Source organism: Prosopis cineraria, unplaced genomic scaffold (assembly GCF_029017545.1).
Source record: "Prosopis cineraria cultivar Desert tree isolate PC_DT_omini unplaced genomic scaffold, ASM2901754v1 PC14, whole genome shotgun sequence".
Taxonomy (NCBI): Eukaryota; Viridiplantae; Streptophyta; class Magnoliopsida; order Fabales; family Fabaceae; genus Prosopis; species Prosopis cineraria.
In genome coordinates, this window is record NW_026555345.1 from 24,032,691 (window position 1) to 24,047,359 (window position 14,669).

General features: G+C 29.4%; 1 protein-coding gene across 3 annotated transcripts; it reads left to right on the forward strand.

Annotated features, from left to right (window-relative positions):
* The first annotated feature begins 4,256 nt into the window (after nucleotides 1-4,256).
* Nucleotides 4,257-8,636, forward strand: LOC129293709 (uncharacterized protein At3g61260-like). Of its 3 annotated transcripts, none has more exons than XM_054931794.1 (4): nucleotides 4,257-4,387; nucleotides 4,718-5,547; nucleotides 5,971-6,052; nucleotides 8,311-8,636. In XM_054931794.1, the coding sequence occupies exons 2-4, from the start codon at nucleotides 4,823-4,825 to the stop codon at nucleotides 8,524-8,526; spliced, it is 1,023 nt and encodes a 340-aa protein (XP_054787769.1). In that variant the 5' UTR covers nucleotides 4,257-4,387; nucleotides 4,718-4,822; the 3' UTR covers nucleotides 8,527-8,636. The 3 variants fall into 3 exon arrangements, with proteins under 3 accessions (XP_054787769.1, XP_054787770.1, XP_054787768.1); XM_054931795.1 differs by lacking the exon at nucleotides 4,257-4,387 and adding an exon at nucleotides 4,474-4,614; XM_054931793.1 differs by lacking the exon at nucleotides 4,257-4,387 and having other exon boundaries at nucleotides 4,481-5,547.
* Nucleotides 8,637-14,669: the final 6,033 nt, after the last annotated feature.

Sequence of the window (14,669 nt, forward strand, 5' to 3'; positions counted from 1 at the left end):
ATTGGAATCGGAATTGGAATCATAATAGAATTGAGTTATAAATGTATGTTTGGTATGAAGATGGAATCTGAATATAATATTAATAAATATATGTATTTAAAATAGATAAAGACCAAAATGCCCTTATAAAAAAAACTCAACCATCATGATGGAGTGTGTATGTGGGGCACTTATGACAATTCCATGGAATTGTGGCAATTCCATCATGATGAAGATGGAATTGAATTCTAGGTATTTTGATTGAATTGAAATCCATAAGGAATTGGATTCATGCATACCAAACAAGTGAAAACATGATTCTAATTCCAATTCCATTTCTCTTGGACCCAATTCTAATGTACCAAACATGACCTAATTTCATTTTCAGGAAATGGATTTGAATTGTTGAACATTTAAAATACAATTTGCAAAAAAAGGCTTATTAACTAATTTCAAATAAGATAATAAAATAAAACTTTAAAAAATATATTTACCTTCACTGTAAATTAGGTCATGCCCAATGTAATGATGTTGAGTATGTGTTTCATCACATACAAGCCACACCAGTTCATCCTCATTGATTGTTTATGACTTTATTTCTTGCAAAATATGATGAGTTAGAGTAAATTCATGTTGACAAAAACTATTAATCGCAAGTTGATCCTTACAATGCACATATGGAATTATAAAAATGTTCTTATTAACTTCATATATTTTTTATTAGAGGTACTTGGCTCTTAACTTTGAATTGTTCCCTTTTTCTATCATGTGATGTGAGAAAAGAATCCAAATTTATTAACTTTGCCTAATATGATGTGCAAATAATGTAGATAATGGACTTTCTACATTGTTTGTGAGAGCAATTAATATAAAAAGTTCAACTATCAATGGCTATAATTACAAAAATTGTCACTGCTTAGATCTTCTATATCATTTGCTTTCCAACTAATATAAAAAGTGTTCTGTAAAATTTTTATTTTGTACTAATGCCCTCACTTCACGTGTTCTTGTTTTGGGAATTGAAAGTTTCCCATAGTGTTAATACATAGTGGTATTAAAAAAAAAAATTAAGTGCGAGCTTTTTTAAAGTATTCTTGACATATTGTTGATACATTTTGATCATTCACGTAAAAACTAGGAGAACTAAAACACGGGCACATGTTATTTTCTCTAGCCTTTTTTTTATAATTCATTTTTAATATTTTAAAGTATTATAGAATTTGTGACATGCTTGAATCTCGTTAACCCTTTTTTAAAAATTGAACAAAGATCTCAACTAACTTGTACCCATCTTTTGAGAAGCTAAAGAAACAAATTTCAAGAACATGAATCAACATTAAAGAAAGATAATATAAAAAATGTAATAAATATTTCATGTAGCGCCTTGTAAAAATGACTAACAATAATAATCTCTCAGCCAAGTACCTGCAAAAAAGACTAAAGGAAAGCTTGACAATACTTCAATTTAAACTAATAATTAGCATCAACTAGTGTTGAATCAAATTATCATGGATTTCAAAATTTAAATCTTAAAATATACAATCGTATTAAGTAAATATATCACAGGCATATCTAAAATACTTGAGAAGCCATTATTGATGATAATAATTTCATACAATGAAAATTTACATTATTTTAAATGGATGGTAATAATATTTTAGGATTTTTAAGATATTGGATAATTGAATAAAGGAACTAGTAGTATTAAATAGTGATCAAAATTATTATATGAAAATGCTGAATAATGGTAAATGCTATTTTAAATATCTTATGGCTTTGGGATACTTATGGAAGTGAGTTGAAAAGAAGGAGAGGAAGAAGAAGCGAAGTTATTTTGAAGGAGGCGAGTCAGCATGAGTCCAACCAAGAAACAAAGAATTTATGAAAGAGGCCGTATATGGTCAGAAGCTAAGCTGGAGTGGCCCATCATGGTCACGTGAAACTCGTCAGAACTCTGAATGATATAACCACGCAGTATGCTGCTCCAGCGTTCTCAAACTATCTCCTCAAATTCAACCTTGTTTTTTTTTTTTTTTTTGAAAACTTGAATTTTCCATTAATTTTACTTTTTGAAATTTTTCTCATAGTATTTTCAATTGATCATTTGAAATAAAATTTATCATCATCATCATCATCAATGCAATTGAATAAGAAAACTATTTTACAAACGAAAATAATAGTAATAAGTTTGATATTTTTAAATAAAATTCTGAATTAGAGTAATGAAAATAAAACAAAGTTTCCCAATTTTGTTTCCAAATAATATCCAAGAGTTTCAAATAAAAAAAAATAAAGTAAAACAAAGAAGCCAGGACAGAAATGAAATTCGATAAATAAATTCAAGGTTGGGGAACTCATTAGTTGATTAATTAAATTTTCGCAAATAAATCGTCTAAGAGAAATTGGATTATGGAACTATATCTAAAATCATTGAAAGAAATTTTTTGGGGAAGAAAATGTGTTTATTATGCATATTATTAATAATAATTAAATTATCTATTTATTTTAAAATGAGAAGTCTATAAAAATATCTTGAAAATTCAAATAAATACTATGTACTATCTGTAAAATTGTGCTTTGCCATGTTAAATTTAGACGTATCTATAAAACTAATCTATCGCATTTAAAATATTTAAAATTTTTTACATTTAAAACATTACTAACTTTTTACATCTAAATAAAAAACATATACCATCAATTTGTAAAGAACTTCGAAATAAAGAATGCAATCACTTGCGTGCAATAATCACTTATGATAATAAATAACACAAGAGAATAAGAATTATTTGCTCAAAAAAAAAAGAGAATAAGAATTAAGAATCCAGACTACACTCTACATCAGCTTCTTTTTCTTTCTGTATCTATGTTTTTTGTTTTTTATACTTCTCCAAATTCATACTATATAGGTGCGCGCGCACTAACTTATTAAGTATAAAAAAAATTAAAATCATTTTCTCTGAAGATTAAATCGAGATAATAAAACTTAATATTTTCTGTCAAAAAACATTATAGAAATGTCATACTCAACCAAAATAAATTGGTCATTATTTAGAAAAATAACAATTTAAAATATTACAATAATAATAATGACAAGTTAAAATATTGATTCAAAAATAACTGAAATTCAGTTATTGAAAATTGAGAAGGTTTAATTGAAAGTCACAAAAACTAGGTTAAAAAAAATGTTGTTGAGTATTATTATTTGTTCGAAATATCATTTTCTCAACTCTGATACTGTATGTGTCAGATGAATATATCTTAAGAATTGGATTGGACATTTAATTGAGAATGTCAGAATATCATAACATTAATGGTTCACGTAACTTAGCCCCCGATTAAACTGATGAAGTAATAATAAAATTTTAAAAAATATAATATTACATGTAATATAGTATAAAAATAAATATTAAATTATTAAATAACATAAAAAAACTTAAAAAATTAAATTTCACGGTGGATGGCACTTTCTAAAAGAAAAATTTGGAGTCCCATCTACCAAAATCTGATTTTTGTTTCAACTCTGATTGCTGGTTGAATAGTGGATTCAAAATAATTCAAAACATTTGATCACAAAAATGATTCAAGATTCAACCGCCCGAACATCTTGGTCAGATCTCTTACATAACAATTATAAATATTAATGATAGTCCCTCTGTGTAGGGTATTTTTTTTTGCTTTTTTCTTAAATATGCAATTAATAAGATTTTTCTAAAAATACTTTTAATCAAGGTATAATTAATATAATTTTCTAATCGAGACATTTTATTAAATAAAAGTAGATACAGAAAAGAAAAATTCTTAGATGAATCTATTATACCACTGTTGAATAAAAACATGTCATGTTAAATAGTTATAAATATAAATTAATCCTTTCATTAATAAAGATAGAAAAATAAATAATAAAAAATTAAAAAGACACTCTTTTTCAAAAATAAAATCATAAAAAGTAATAATATATAAGATTTTATTTTATTGAATTGGTGTAATATAACATGTTTTTATTAAATAGAGTAGCATGACTTGATGACCCAAGGTTTATATAAGAATTTTTCTATGAAAAGAATGGGTAATTTAAAAAATAATTAATGAATCATTAAAAGGATAATTCAGTAAAAAACACTTAGAATATAGAGATGAAAGTGAGTAAAATTTTACTATAGTCAGACTTCATGTATCTCGATGAAAGCAAGTAACCGTTAAAATGGACAAGAGATAAATTGAACATTGGGAGCAGTAGCAGTACTAGAATACTAATTTCCTGCCTCCTGGCTTTGTCCCCAAAACACTCAGAAAACTCCTTCCAAAGATTCCATCCATCTCTGTGAGACCCCCAAAAAAAGATGAAATTGTGGTTTGCACCCTTTCTGTCACATGCATTCCTCGCTTCTGAACTCCCTCAGTTCCCTAGGTGAATTACTATATACTATTCTTGCCTCTCTTTCTCTCTTCATTTTTTTTTAAATTTTCCTCTTAAACTTTTGTGCAAAAAAAAAAAAATTCCTCTTAAACTCTTTCTTTATCGGTCATATCTGTGCGATTCCTTTCCGCAACATGCAACTATTTTTGTTAGTATTTTAATGTTCCATGGATCTCTAATCCACCCCTCTCACTTCCTGCACTTCTCAGAATTCCATGGTTTCATTCTGCAACCTCTTATTATTCTTCCTTCCAACACACTCCATTCTCTTCTGTTAGTACTTCACTCTGATTTAGCTTCCTTTTGTTTTCTTCTTTCTAGCTGAAGAGTTGAAAAGGACTTGAAGATTCTGGCTTTTTAAAAAGGGAAAATACTTGCTGTGTAGGCCTGTATGTGTTTGTGTGTGTTTCAGAGTGTCATTTGAGAATGAGATCTGTGGAAGAAAAGGGGTGCTATGGTCATCAAACGCAGGAGACCCCAAATTCGAGTGCCGTTTACTTCGAGTTTCACAAGGGGACCAATCGAACCACTTTGGGAAAACCCACACCATCTAAGTGGGACGACGCTCAAAAGTGGCTCGTGGGGTTGTCGTCTTTGTCAAGAGGAGGCGAGAAAAGCCAGTCAAGAAACAAACCCAGAAACTCAAACGCAGATGACCTGAGATTAATAGCTCCTCTTCCACAGAAAGAGCAAGATTTTGACGAGAAAGAAGAGGAAGAGGAAGAAGAACAAGAACAGAGAGAAGAACACACCACATCTTGTCAACGCGAGGTAGAGGAAACAAAGAAGGTGGAGTGCGACGAGTTGTTTTGGCGAATCAACAAGCCAACGAGCCAAAACGCAGTATGTGTTCGATCGATATGTGTGAGAGATATGGGGACGGAGATGACGCCTATGGCAAGCCAAGAGCCTTCGAGAACGGCGACGCCGATCAGAGCCACGACTCCGGCGAGTCGAAGCCCCATTCATTCAGGGACTTCGACGCCATTGAGGAATTCGAATGGGGGTAATATTGGAAATACAAAAAGTCATGCGGCAGGAGAATTGAGCCCCTCCGAGAAGAAGTCGGAGAATCCAGCAAAGAAGTTAAGTCCTCTTGAAAGCAGAGCATTGGCATGGAATGAAGCCGAACGGGCCAAATATACGGCACGGTAATGCTGTCTATGAATTAATCCTACGATTTTTTTTCTGCATGTTTTTAACAAATAAATAAATAATGGCTGTTATTCACATGAATACTCTTATCACTCAGAGCCGTGATTATGATTAGTTAGTATATCTGTTGTAAATAATGTTTAATTTATTAAATTCGTTATTATTGCAAAATTTTAGTGGTGGGAGACATCCGTGTTGCTGAGATTGTAAGAAGTGGATTAGAGTTTTTTTTTTTTTGTATTATTTTACCCCTAGTATAGAAATTCTTAAACTATTAAATTATTGTTTCGACTGATTTTCTAAAATATTTTTTGTTTAAAACTAGTTTGATGAGGAGTTAGCTATCATTTTGACTATTGCCTCTGTGATTTCAATGCCTTGTTTTAAACTGATTTTGAGAATGTCAAGCTTGATGATAGGTTCAAGCGCGAAGAGGTGAAGATTCAGGCGTGGGAAAACCATCAGATAAGAAAAGCTGAAATGGAAATAAAGAAAATGGAGGTAAGTACAAAGGGATTCCGATCTCTTCCTCATATCATTTAGTTTTTCTTTTAATTAAAATATCATATCTGACGAGTAGCCTGACAAGAACTTGCATTAGAGTCCCTTTGGATAGATTTAGAAAGATTTGTGTGAAATGATATATCATGATTTCATTGAAACAGTAGGCAATGATTTAGTAGATCGTTTTGAAAGGGCCATAAAAATCAGATACGGCTCGCCTTTTAATGAGCTTCACAGCTTTGGTAGTAGTATGTTGTTATGAGTGTTTTAGAAAGCTTCAATTTCGAAACAAGATGAAAAAAGTTCGTTTGAACTTTGAATCAGAAGTGACAGAGAGAATTATTCTTGAAAGGATCATGGCATGGCAGAGATCTTTCCCAATGCTGCGTACTGTTGTGAGCGTGAGTGGTCACGATTCCAAGTTTTAGACATATGCTTTCATATACATGTTCATGTCACATGTGCATATTCATAAATTGTGTAGTTCTAATTTCATCCTCTCCATACTTTCTCTTTCAATACATCTTTTTATTCTCAATTTTAATCATTCATTTAATTATTATTTTAATTTAATAGTATGAGATTGCTAATTATAATATTAAAATAAATATAATATTAATATTAATGTAATGGTTATCATAATAAATATTATGATCTTGTTTTAAAAAGCATTTGCTTGATAATAATAAATATTTTATTTATTTTAATATCATAATTAGTAATCTCATATCATTAAATCACGAAACAACTGTTGAGATTGAGTATGGAGAGAGATATTGAGAGAGAATATAGAAAGAATCCACATTTGTAAACTGTTGTCAATAAATTCTTAATCTAATAGAGATGTAGTTGTGTCCATTGCGTATACAAGATGAAAACGATTTTAAGGGAATTGAAAAAAAAAAGTTGCACTCTTAAAAAAACTAATTCACCTTTTTTTTTGAAAAGTAATCATGTAATATTAAATTAAATCATGTTTGAGATTTTTCAAGATAAAATTATCAGGTTGAAGTATTTATTACTGGATTCTTTATACAAATGCAAGCTGAGCTTAAGTTGTCAAAATTTTGTGCAGTACTTTTTGTTAAATAGATGTACATAAAAAAAAAAATCTCCTGTAGCTCACATAATTGCACACATTATATATTGAAAAAATGACACTAGTTAAAAAAGACTTGTGATTTATTAAAAAAGACTTATGATTTATAAATCACGACTTCTTAAGAGCGTAAAAAAACGTTGTGTAGTGTTTTACAATGCTACATAATATCATTATCATCATCATCATCATTACTGTTATTATTATTATTATTAGATAAAAATGCATCTTTGATTTTTTTTAACTTTACACAAATTTTTATTTTGGTCCTTTTATAAGATGACCTTTTAATTTTAATCCTCCAGCCTTAACACCATAATTAGTAAAGCTTAAAATTCAGACATACTTATTTAAACTCATGTTTATAAGAGTTAGAGTTTTAAAAATAACATTTTTTAACAGAAATTGAGCTTTGAAAATCAATCTTGATAGGCTTTGAAAAGGACGTCAAAAAAGCCCTTTTAGGCTTTTTTTGTTTTACTCATGAAAAAAATAAAATTTTTACATTGAATTAAATTTTAGAATATATGTTTATATTTTAAAATTAAAATTTGTATTATTTATTTTAAATTTTTAAATATTATGATCTGTATTTTAAAAAATTAAATATTATAATTAAAAATTTTAATTTAAAAATAATAAAATAATTAAAGGGGCCATAAGCTAAGCCATTTAAATGAGAATTAAATTTTAGAAAATGGTGAATTTTGAAGTAATTGAGATTATAGGCTTGGGCCTATAGGGACCTGCTCATTTTATTATTAACAAAAAAATGCTAACATTAAACTTTTAAATATCAAAAAAATTATTAAATTTAATTTTTAAAATAGCAATGATTGACAGAAACAATCATCACTTGTGATTAATTAATTAACAGTGTTAAAATCAGATAATATGAAAAATACTTTATAAAATTAAAAAAGTAAAATAAAATTTTAAATAAAGTTAAATGATAATTTGAACTTTTAAATTTTAATCAGAAATTTTAAATTGTACCTTGTGCAATGTCATTTTCTGTGCATTTATCTTATAAAGATGCACGGAAGACTCATACAGGTCAAGACTTAGCGGACAGAAGCATGCATGTATTTGCAGCCTTGTAAATATACACGAGAAGGCTTACGATTAGTCTCTCTCTCTCTCTCTCTCTCTACAGGTGAAAGCTGAGAGAATGAAAGCGCGAGCACAAGAGAAGCTGGCAAACAAAGTGGCAGCAACAAGGAGGGTAGCGGAAGAGAAGAGGGCCAACGCAGAAGCAAAGCTGAATGAGAAAGCTCTGCGGACTTCCGAGAGAGCAGACTACATCCGAAGGACTGGACATGTCCCTTCTTCTTTCTCTTTCACCTTCAAGTTTCCTTCCCTTTGCTGGTAGCTATATATATGTTGTTATCATGCATTCACCTCTCTTACAGTCACATTTTAATTGCACATAATCTCACTCTTATATTTGCAAAACACGAAATTAATGTCCTTTTTATCTTATGTTCTTGTCTCCCTGTATACATGTCTATTCATCATACGATATACATGTCTATCCATCATATGATAGAGAGATAGAGAGAACGTATATTGCATCGGATTGGGTTGGTGGTGATGAATGGTGATGGAAAATGAATCTATTGTTGAGAAAGAGACGCAAGATTCATTCATGTTTTCGCATGTTGGATGATATGTGTACCTAGTGGTTGAAAAGAAATAAAATGACGCGTTTCTTTATTGATATTAATTGATATTTTCATATGCTTTTTTAACACTCGTATGTACTTTATATATAGTATCCTTGTTCAGCGCCATCTCATGACATTTCTAAATTTTGGAAAATTATATATGTAGAATTGAATTAAATGTTTGTAGTCATTCAGTTTAAACCTGTGGTATATCCAATGAACTGTGTTTATATTATGTTATATTATTTTGGAAAACAAAGAGAGAGAAAACAGTTTTGACAGGTTTGTTAAGTTTTATAACAAGTGAATGTTGTAGTCTTAATTAATATTTTTTGATAGTCTTGCAGGGACAAAAATATTTCATTTTAATTACTTTAAAAATAAAATTATTTTAACTAATAGTTTAGGATGTTGGATTCTTCTTAAACAATACTTCAAGAGAAAAAAATATATTTTTATCCATGAAATGTGTACATTTGAAGAGATGGAAGTAATCCTGATTGGAGTCTAGAATAAGGGCCAAGTCTAAAGGGTCAGACTTAAAAATCCTATTTAAATAAGTATTTAAGCTTGAAAAATTAGTTATTTTTTGAGAAATTGAGTTTCTAAACTTCGCCTTGATAGGCTTTGAAAAAAGGGCTCGAGTGGTCTTCAAAGCCTTATTTTTCAAAAGATCGATGATTTTTTAAGTATTGTGTCATTAAAATAATTAATGTTGGTTTCTTTGTCATTTATTTTAACACAATATTGACAATTTTTTTATTAATTTCTTAAATACGATTACTTTGCAAGGTCTATTTCTTAGTTTTAATTAATATTGTAATTTGTGATACACAAGTTTTTATATTTATCAGATTTGATAAGGTTGATCTAAATTAAAAATTTCTATCTTCATTTTAAAATTTAATTTAAATTTTATATCTATATTTGTATTTATTTATTTTATTTTTTTAAGTAAGACAAGCTTATGGGCCTACCTTGAAAATAAGGGTTAGGTTTCAAAAATTAATCATGTTTTTAAAAATCAAGCTCAAGAGTAGAGGTAGAAATATGGGCTAACCCAACCCATGTGAGTTAGCCCATATGGATTGAGAGAAATGTGAGTTGGATTGAGTTCGAGCCGTTTTTATATAGGGTTAAAAAAATCTCAATTTAATCTAACACTTGAGGGTTGGCGAGTTAAATAGGCCAACCCGCCAACCCATTCATTTATTTTTTAATTTATTTTTTTAAATTTTTTAAAAAATACATTTAAATAATAAGTTTCAATTTGATATTGTTTCATAATTTATTCTAAATAGACCAAAATATTAATTTATAATGTCTATACAAAATATATAAATTGATATAGCTAAGTAAGTGATGCCTAATACGGTTTATATCCATAAAATTTTCTCCTTTTTTCTTTTTTTAAAAAATAATATGGATTAAATGGATCAATCCTAACTCATATGGTTCATGGGTTATATGGTCCGAGCTAAAAAAACCCATTTTTATTTGGGTTTTTTTTTTAACCCAACCCGACTCTTATGACCAGTTATTCAAGCCAATTCACATAACCTCACCTATATTCCCGACTCTACTCAACAGCTTTAGCACTTAAGGGATGGGCGCATAGCGGCCAAGTCAGCCTACTTTCTGACATCTAATCCTAGTGCAATGTGAATGTGGAAATTTGACAATAATTTCTTAGATATAACAAGAAAATAGAGTGTAAAAAGGAAAATGTAAAAAGGAAAAAATGCAACATAGAACTCATGTAGGAGATGCAACTATTATAATGGAAAAAACATAAATTTAAATTCTTGTACTTTACTCAAATTTTACTATTAATCCTTGTACTTTTTTCGGTGTTTTAAGTCCTAATACTTTCATTTTTTATTATTTTAGATTCCTTCATGAATAAAGTGTAGGGATCTTGAAGAGATTTAAAATATTAAAAAATAAAAGTGTAGGAACTTAAAATATTAAAAAAATATAAGGATCAAAATTAAAATCTAAACAAGGTACAGGGACTTAAAATTATATTTTTTTCTTTATAATATATATATATATAGGTAATAATGATGATGGTAATTGATTTCAACCTGGAGAAACTATCTAGACGCACACACAATTAATGTCAGTCTTTATGATAACTTATCTTCTCCCATCATTTATTTCATCCATATATGATAATATTTTCATCAAAAAGAAAAGTACAAAGATCCTTTTGGTTGGTATTGGTGAAAATTGAGGGAGAGGAACGGAAAGCAGCAAACAAAAAAAACAAAAAGTAATTTAGAACAAGTTTGATATGGAAGGGAAATGAAGGTAAAGAACTAAAGATTGTCAATTTGGAATAAATATATAAAGAAATGAAAAAAAAACGTGAAATACCTGAAATATCCTTGCTCATCTGAACACAAAATTTCTTCCCCTCATTTGACCAGTATATACTCCTGACACTTTGATAATAAAAAAACCAAGTCATATCCATGAAATCGTCACAGAAATCTGGTAAACAAATTGAAATGATTTGGTTCAGAAAAATCCAATCAAGTCCATACGGTGACATAATCCAAAAAACCAGAAAGAAAATAGACTGAAAAGCAGAGGGCACAAGTTTTGGTTTTGTATGTCTTCAAATATGCTAACACAGCTTGGGGCATTGGAACGAGTGAAAAGGTGTGTTTTTCGTGAGAGGGAAACGGAGGGGGTGAGAGTTACCTACCCCCTCCCATGTTTGACTATCAAAAATTTATGGAAATGCCATCTACTTCTAACCATCCCTTCAAAAATATGGTATTAATATTATTATAAAATATGTATTTTATGTTCTTGAATTTACGTCACTTTTTACAAAAGTGACATAACAAATAGAGGTAATAATAATTTTATAAATAAGTATTAAATATGTAAGATTATCCATTTTTTTTAAAAAAGATATGGATTGTAAAAAATAAAATCTTTTAAATTATTAATTTTTTGACATTTTTCATGTCTCTTTTTTTTTAAAAAAAGGATGTAAATTGTAAAAAATAAAATATTTTAAATTATTAATTTTTGAACATTTTTTACATCCTTTTTTTTTTAAAAAAGGGACATGGTAACTTACCACGTCACTTTTCTTAAAAAAAGAATGTGGACTATAGAAAATAATATATTTTAAATTATTAATTTTTAAATATTTTTCACGTTCCTTTTTTTAAAAAAACGACGTAAATTTCAGTCAGTTTTTCAAAATTAAATCGAACCTCTTCCTTGCTTTATCATTTTATATTTTGAAACCTAACTTCTCTCCCTCTTTTCCTTCAACAGTAGCACGTCTCTCATTTCCTCCCTACTGTAGATCTCTTCTCTCCTCCACACAACAACTCTCTCTTCTCCTTCCCACTGCATCGAGACTAATAACATCGAGATCTATGGTCAACAAACTGAATAGAGACCTAAGGTTAGCATTCAACGGTGAACATTTGACAGACAACTCTCTCTTCTCCCTATCTCCTCTTTCCCCCACTTGATGGATAGCTTCAAGACCCACGGGACCCATGGTCGAGATCCATAGCTTCTCTTCCTCTTTTCCCTGGGCGAGCAATATTTGATTAATGTCACTTTCACCCACAAGCTCTTTTTCTTTATGGATATTTCTGACCTTTGCTTGAGCCTTCTCAATTATATTTAGTTGCTTTATCAATTTTGGTATGGTTTTATTTTTTTTATTTCATTTTTAGGTATATGAAATCTATTACTTGCTGAAATGATAAAATAAAAATGGCAGATATTTAAATATAAATTATTTTAATATTTATTTCAGGAGAATCCACATCCCTTTTTACAAAAGATGGACATGAATAAGTCAATTTTCTATGTCACCCGAATTTATGTCCCTCATGATAGGGACGTGAAATGCCCTAAAAAAGAGACATGAAAAGTTTTTTTTTTTACTAGTGTAAATGAATTGATAAAACATATATATGGGTGACATAACATTTTTCACATCTTATAAATGTCATGATTTATTAAAAAAATATGAACAAATAAACATTTAAATATTAGTTTTAGTGTGAAAAGGAAATTAAAATTTACCGTGTTTGAGTAGTTCTATCGATCACTCACCATGACCTTAATTAAAAGATCATTAACACATTTGTCCTTTAAAAGTGTTAACTATCAAGTTGCATATATAAGGAAGAAGGATTTAGTTTGCTTCAAGTATTTAGAGGATGGAAAAATTAAGCTATATGCTTACCCTCCTTAGTCACCAAAATCAAATAATGAAAAATAATAAAAATGAGATAAAACACTTTACTCAATAGATTTTATGGTAAGTAATCATCACAACAGATAATGATACAACTATCATATTTAAAATGAACTCATGAATAGAACAGAAAAATAATAATCTTACTTTTCTGGCTTTAAATCTTTAAGAGAGAGATTAGTCAATAAAGGTTGAATACCTACAAATTTGGTAAAACATATAAAATTCATTAATTGAGACAAGATGATATTGGATAAAAGGACTCATGATTTTCTCCCATTAGAAAGGACTGTTCCAAAGCAACACACAAGTATTTTTTCATTGAGGTCCCCTAGAATAAATATAAGATTAACAAAAGTAAATGGAATAAAAATTATATTGAAAGAAGTTTTCAAACAAATTAGAGAAATTTATACATGTGAATCAAATATCCGGGGAAAACAAAAGGAGAGTAAAGAAGGTATTAAATTTTTTTGTTATAAACCCATTACAACTAAATAAAGTTCAAAAATCAAATAATGTTCATGGAGTGAAGATTGAGTTAATCTTGAGAAAAATGAGGCTAAGAATACATGGATATTGAGTCTAGAGAGAATTGAGGGTGAGATGGATGAAAAATTGATATTTTTTGTGTGAACTTCCATTATACTCAAACTTAAAAGACATCACCAATTTTTGGATGTTGCTTTATTTGGAGTTGCAGACATGATTATTGACACTCACAAAAGAGGATGGCACAAGAGAGGATCCCACTCCATGCCCTATTAAGGACACTTGGGGGGTTACCTTTAAAGAAGGGGCAAGGTGAACAATTGTATAAGGTTTGAGTAAGTATTCAAAGATGACACTTGAGCATCACGCACGATTTGGTGTAGGTTGACATTTCCTGAGCATGAAGGGGAAAAAAGAGCTCGAGCACAATCTAGGTTTGTTGATTTGGGTTTTGTAAATTAATTAGGGTTGTATTGCATTGTAGATTTGAAATTATGGTTTTTTGACTAGTCTTTGGGCTTGAGATTAGTTTGCTGCCATGTGCAATGCTACTCTTCGGTTGTTGATTGCTACTCTGATAATCTCCATGCTTGTAAATGTTGTTGAAATTTCTTTCTGAATCTACAACATTTGGACTTCGATTTTTCTTTTTTTTTTCTCATTTTAGTGTTGCTTCCTCTACACTTCTTGTTCTCTCCAATGCTAGTAGAAGGGAGAAGTTTTTTATGTGTTGCTTTTAATGATCTTGAATCGCAGTGGTTAACTCAAGGGCCAAATCATTGGTGACATGGGAGGAAATTACTGGCAAGCCTAAATTTCGAATTGGATGAGGGGATAAAGCTGGAGAGGCAAAAGAAAGATAGGTTCCACCTTCAAATTTAGATCACCATGTAGCCAACATAGCATTTAACTATCAAAAATAAGAATTTAATTGTCAAAATTAAGATTTGGACCACTATTCTACTTATATCAAGGTGATATTGTACTATTTTAAAAAATGTTAGGATGAAACTACACTCAAAAAAACTTAACAATATTGGATGCACCTGGCTAAAAACTTTAAAGGTAGATTTGTATCGTAATCCTTTTTTAATGGAAAGTTGGGATTGGGGA

Bases quoted from the DNA above. Each gene is read 5' to 3' on its own strand.
- LOC129293709 (XM_054931794.1), top strand. From the start codon at position 4,823: ATGAGATCTGTGGAAGAAAAGGGGTGCTATGGTCATCAAACGCAGGAG. The intron at 5,548-5,970 runs GTAATGCTGTCT...GCTTGATGATAG, and splicing joins CGGGCCAAATATACGGCACG to GTTCAAGCGCGAAGAGGTGA. The intron at 6,053-8,310 runs GTAAGTACAAAG...CTCTCTCTACAG, and splicing joins TGGAAATAAAGAAAATGGAG to GTGAAAGCTGAGAGAATGAA.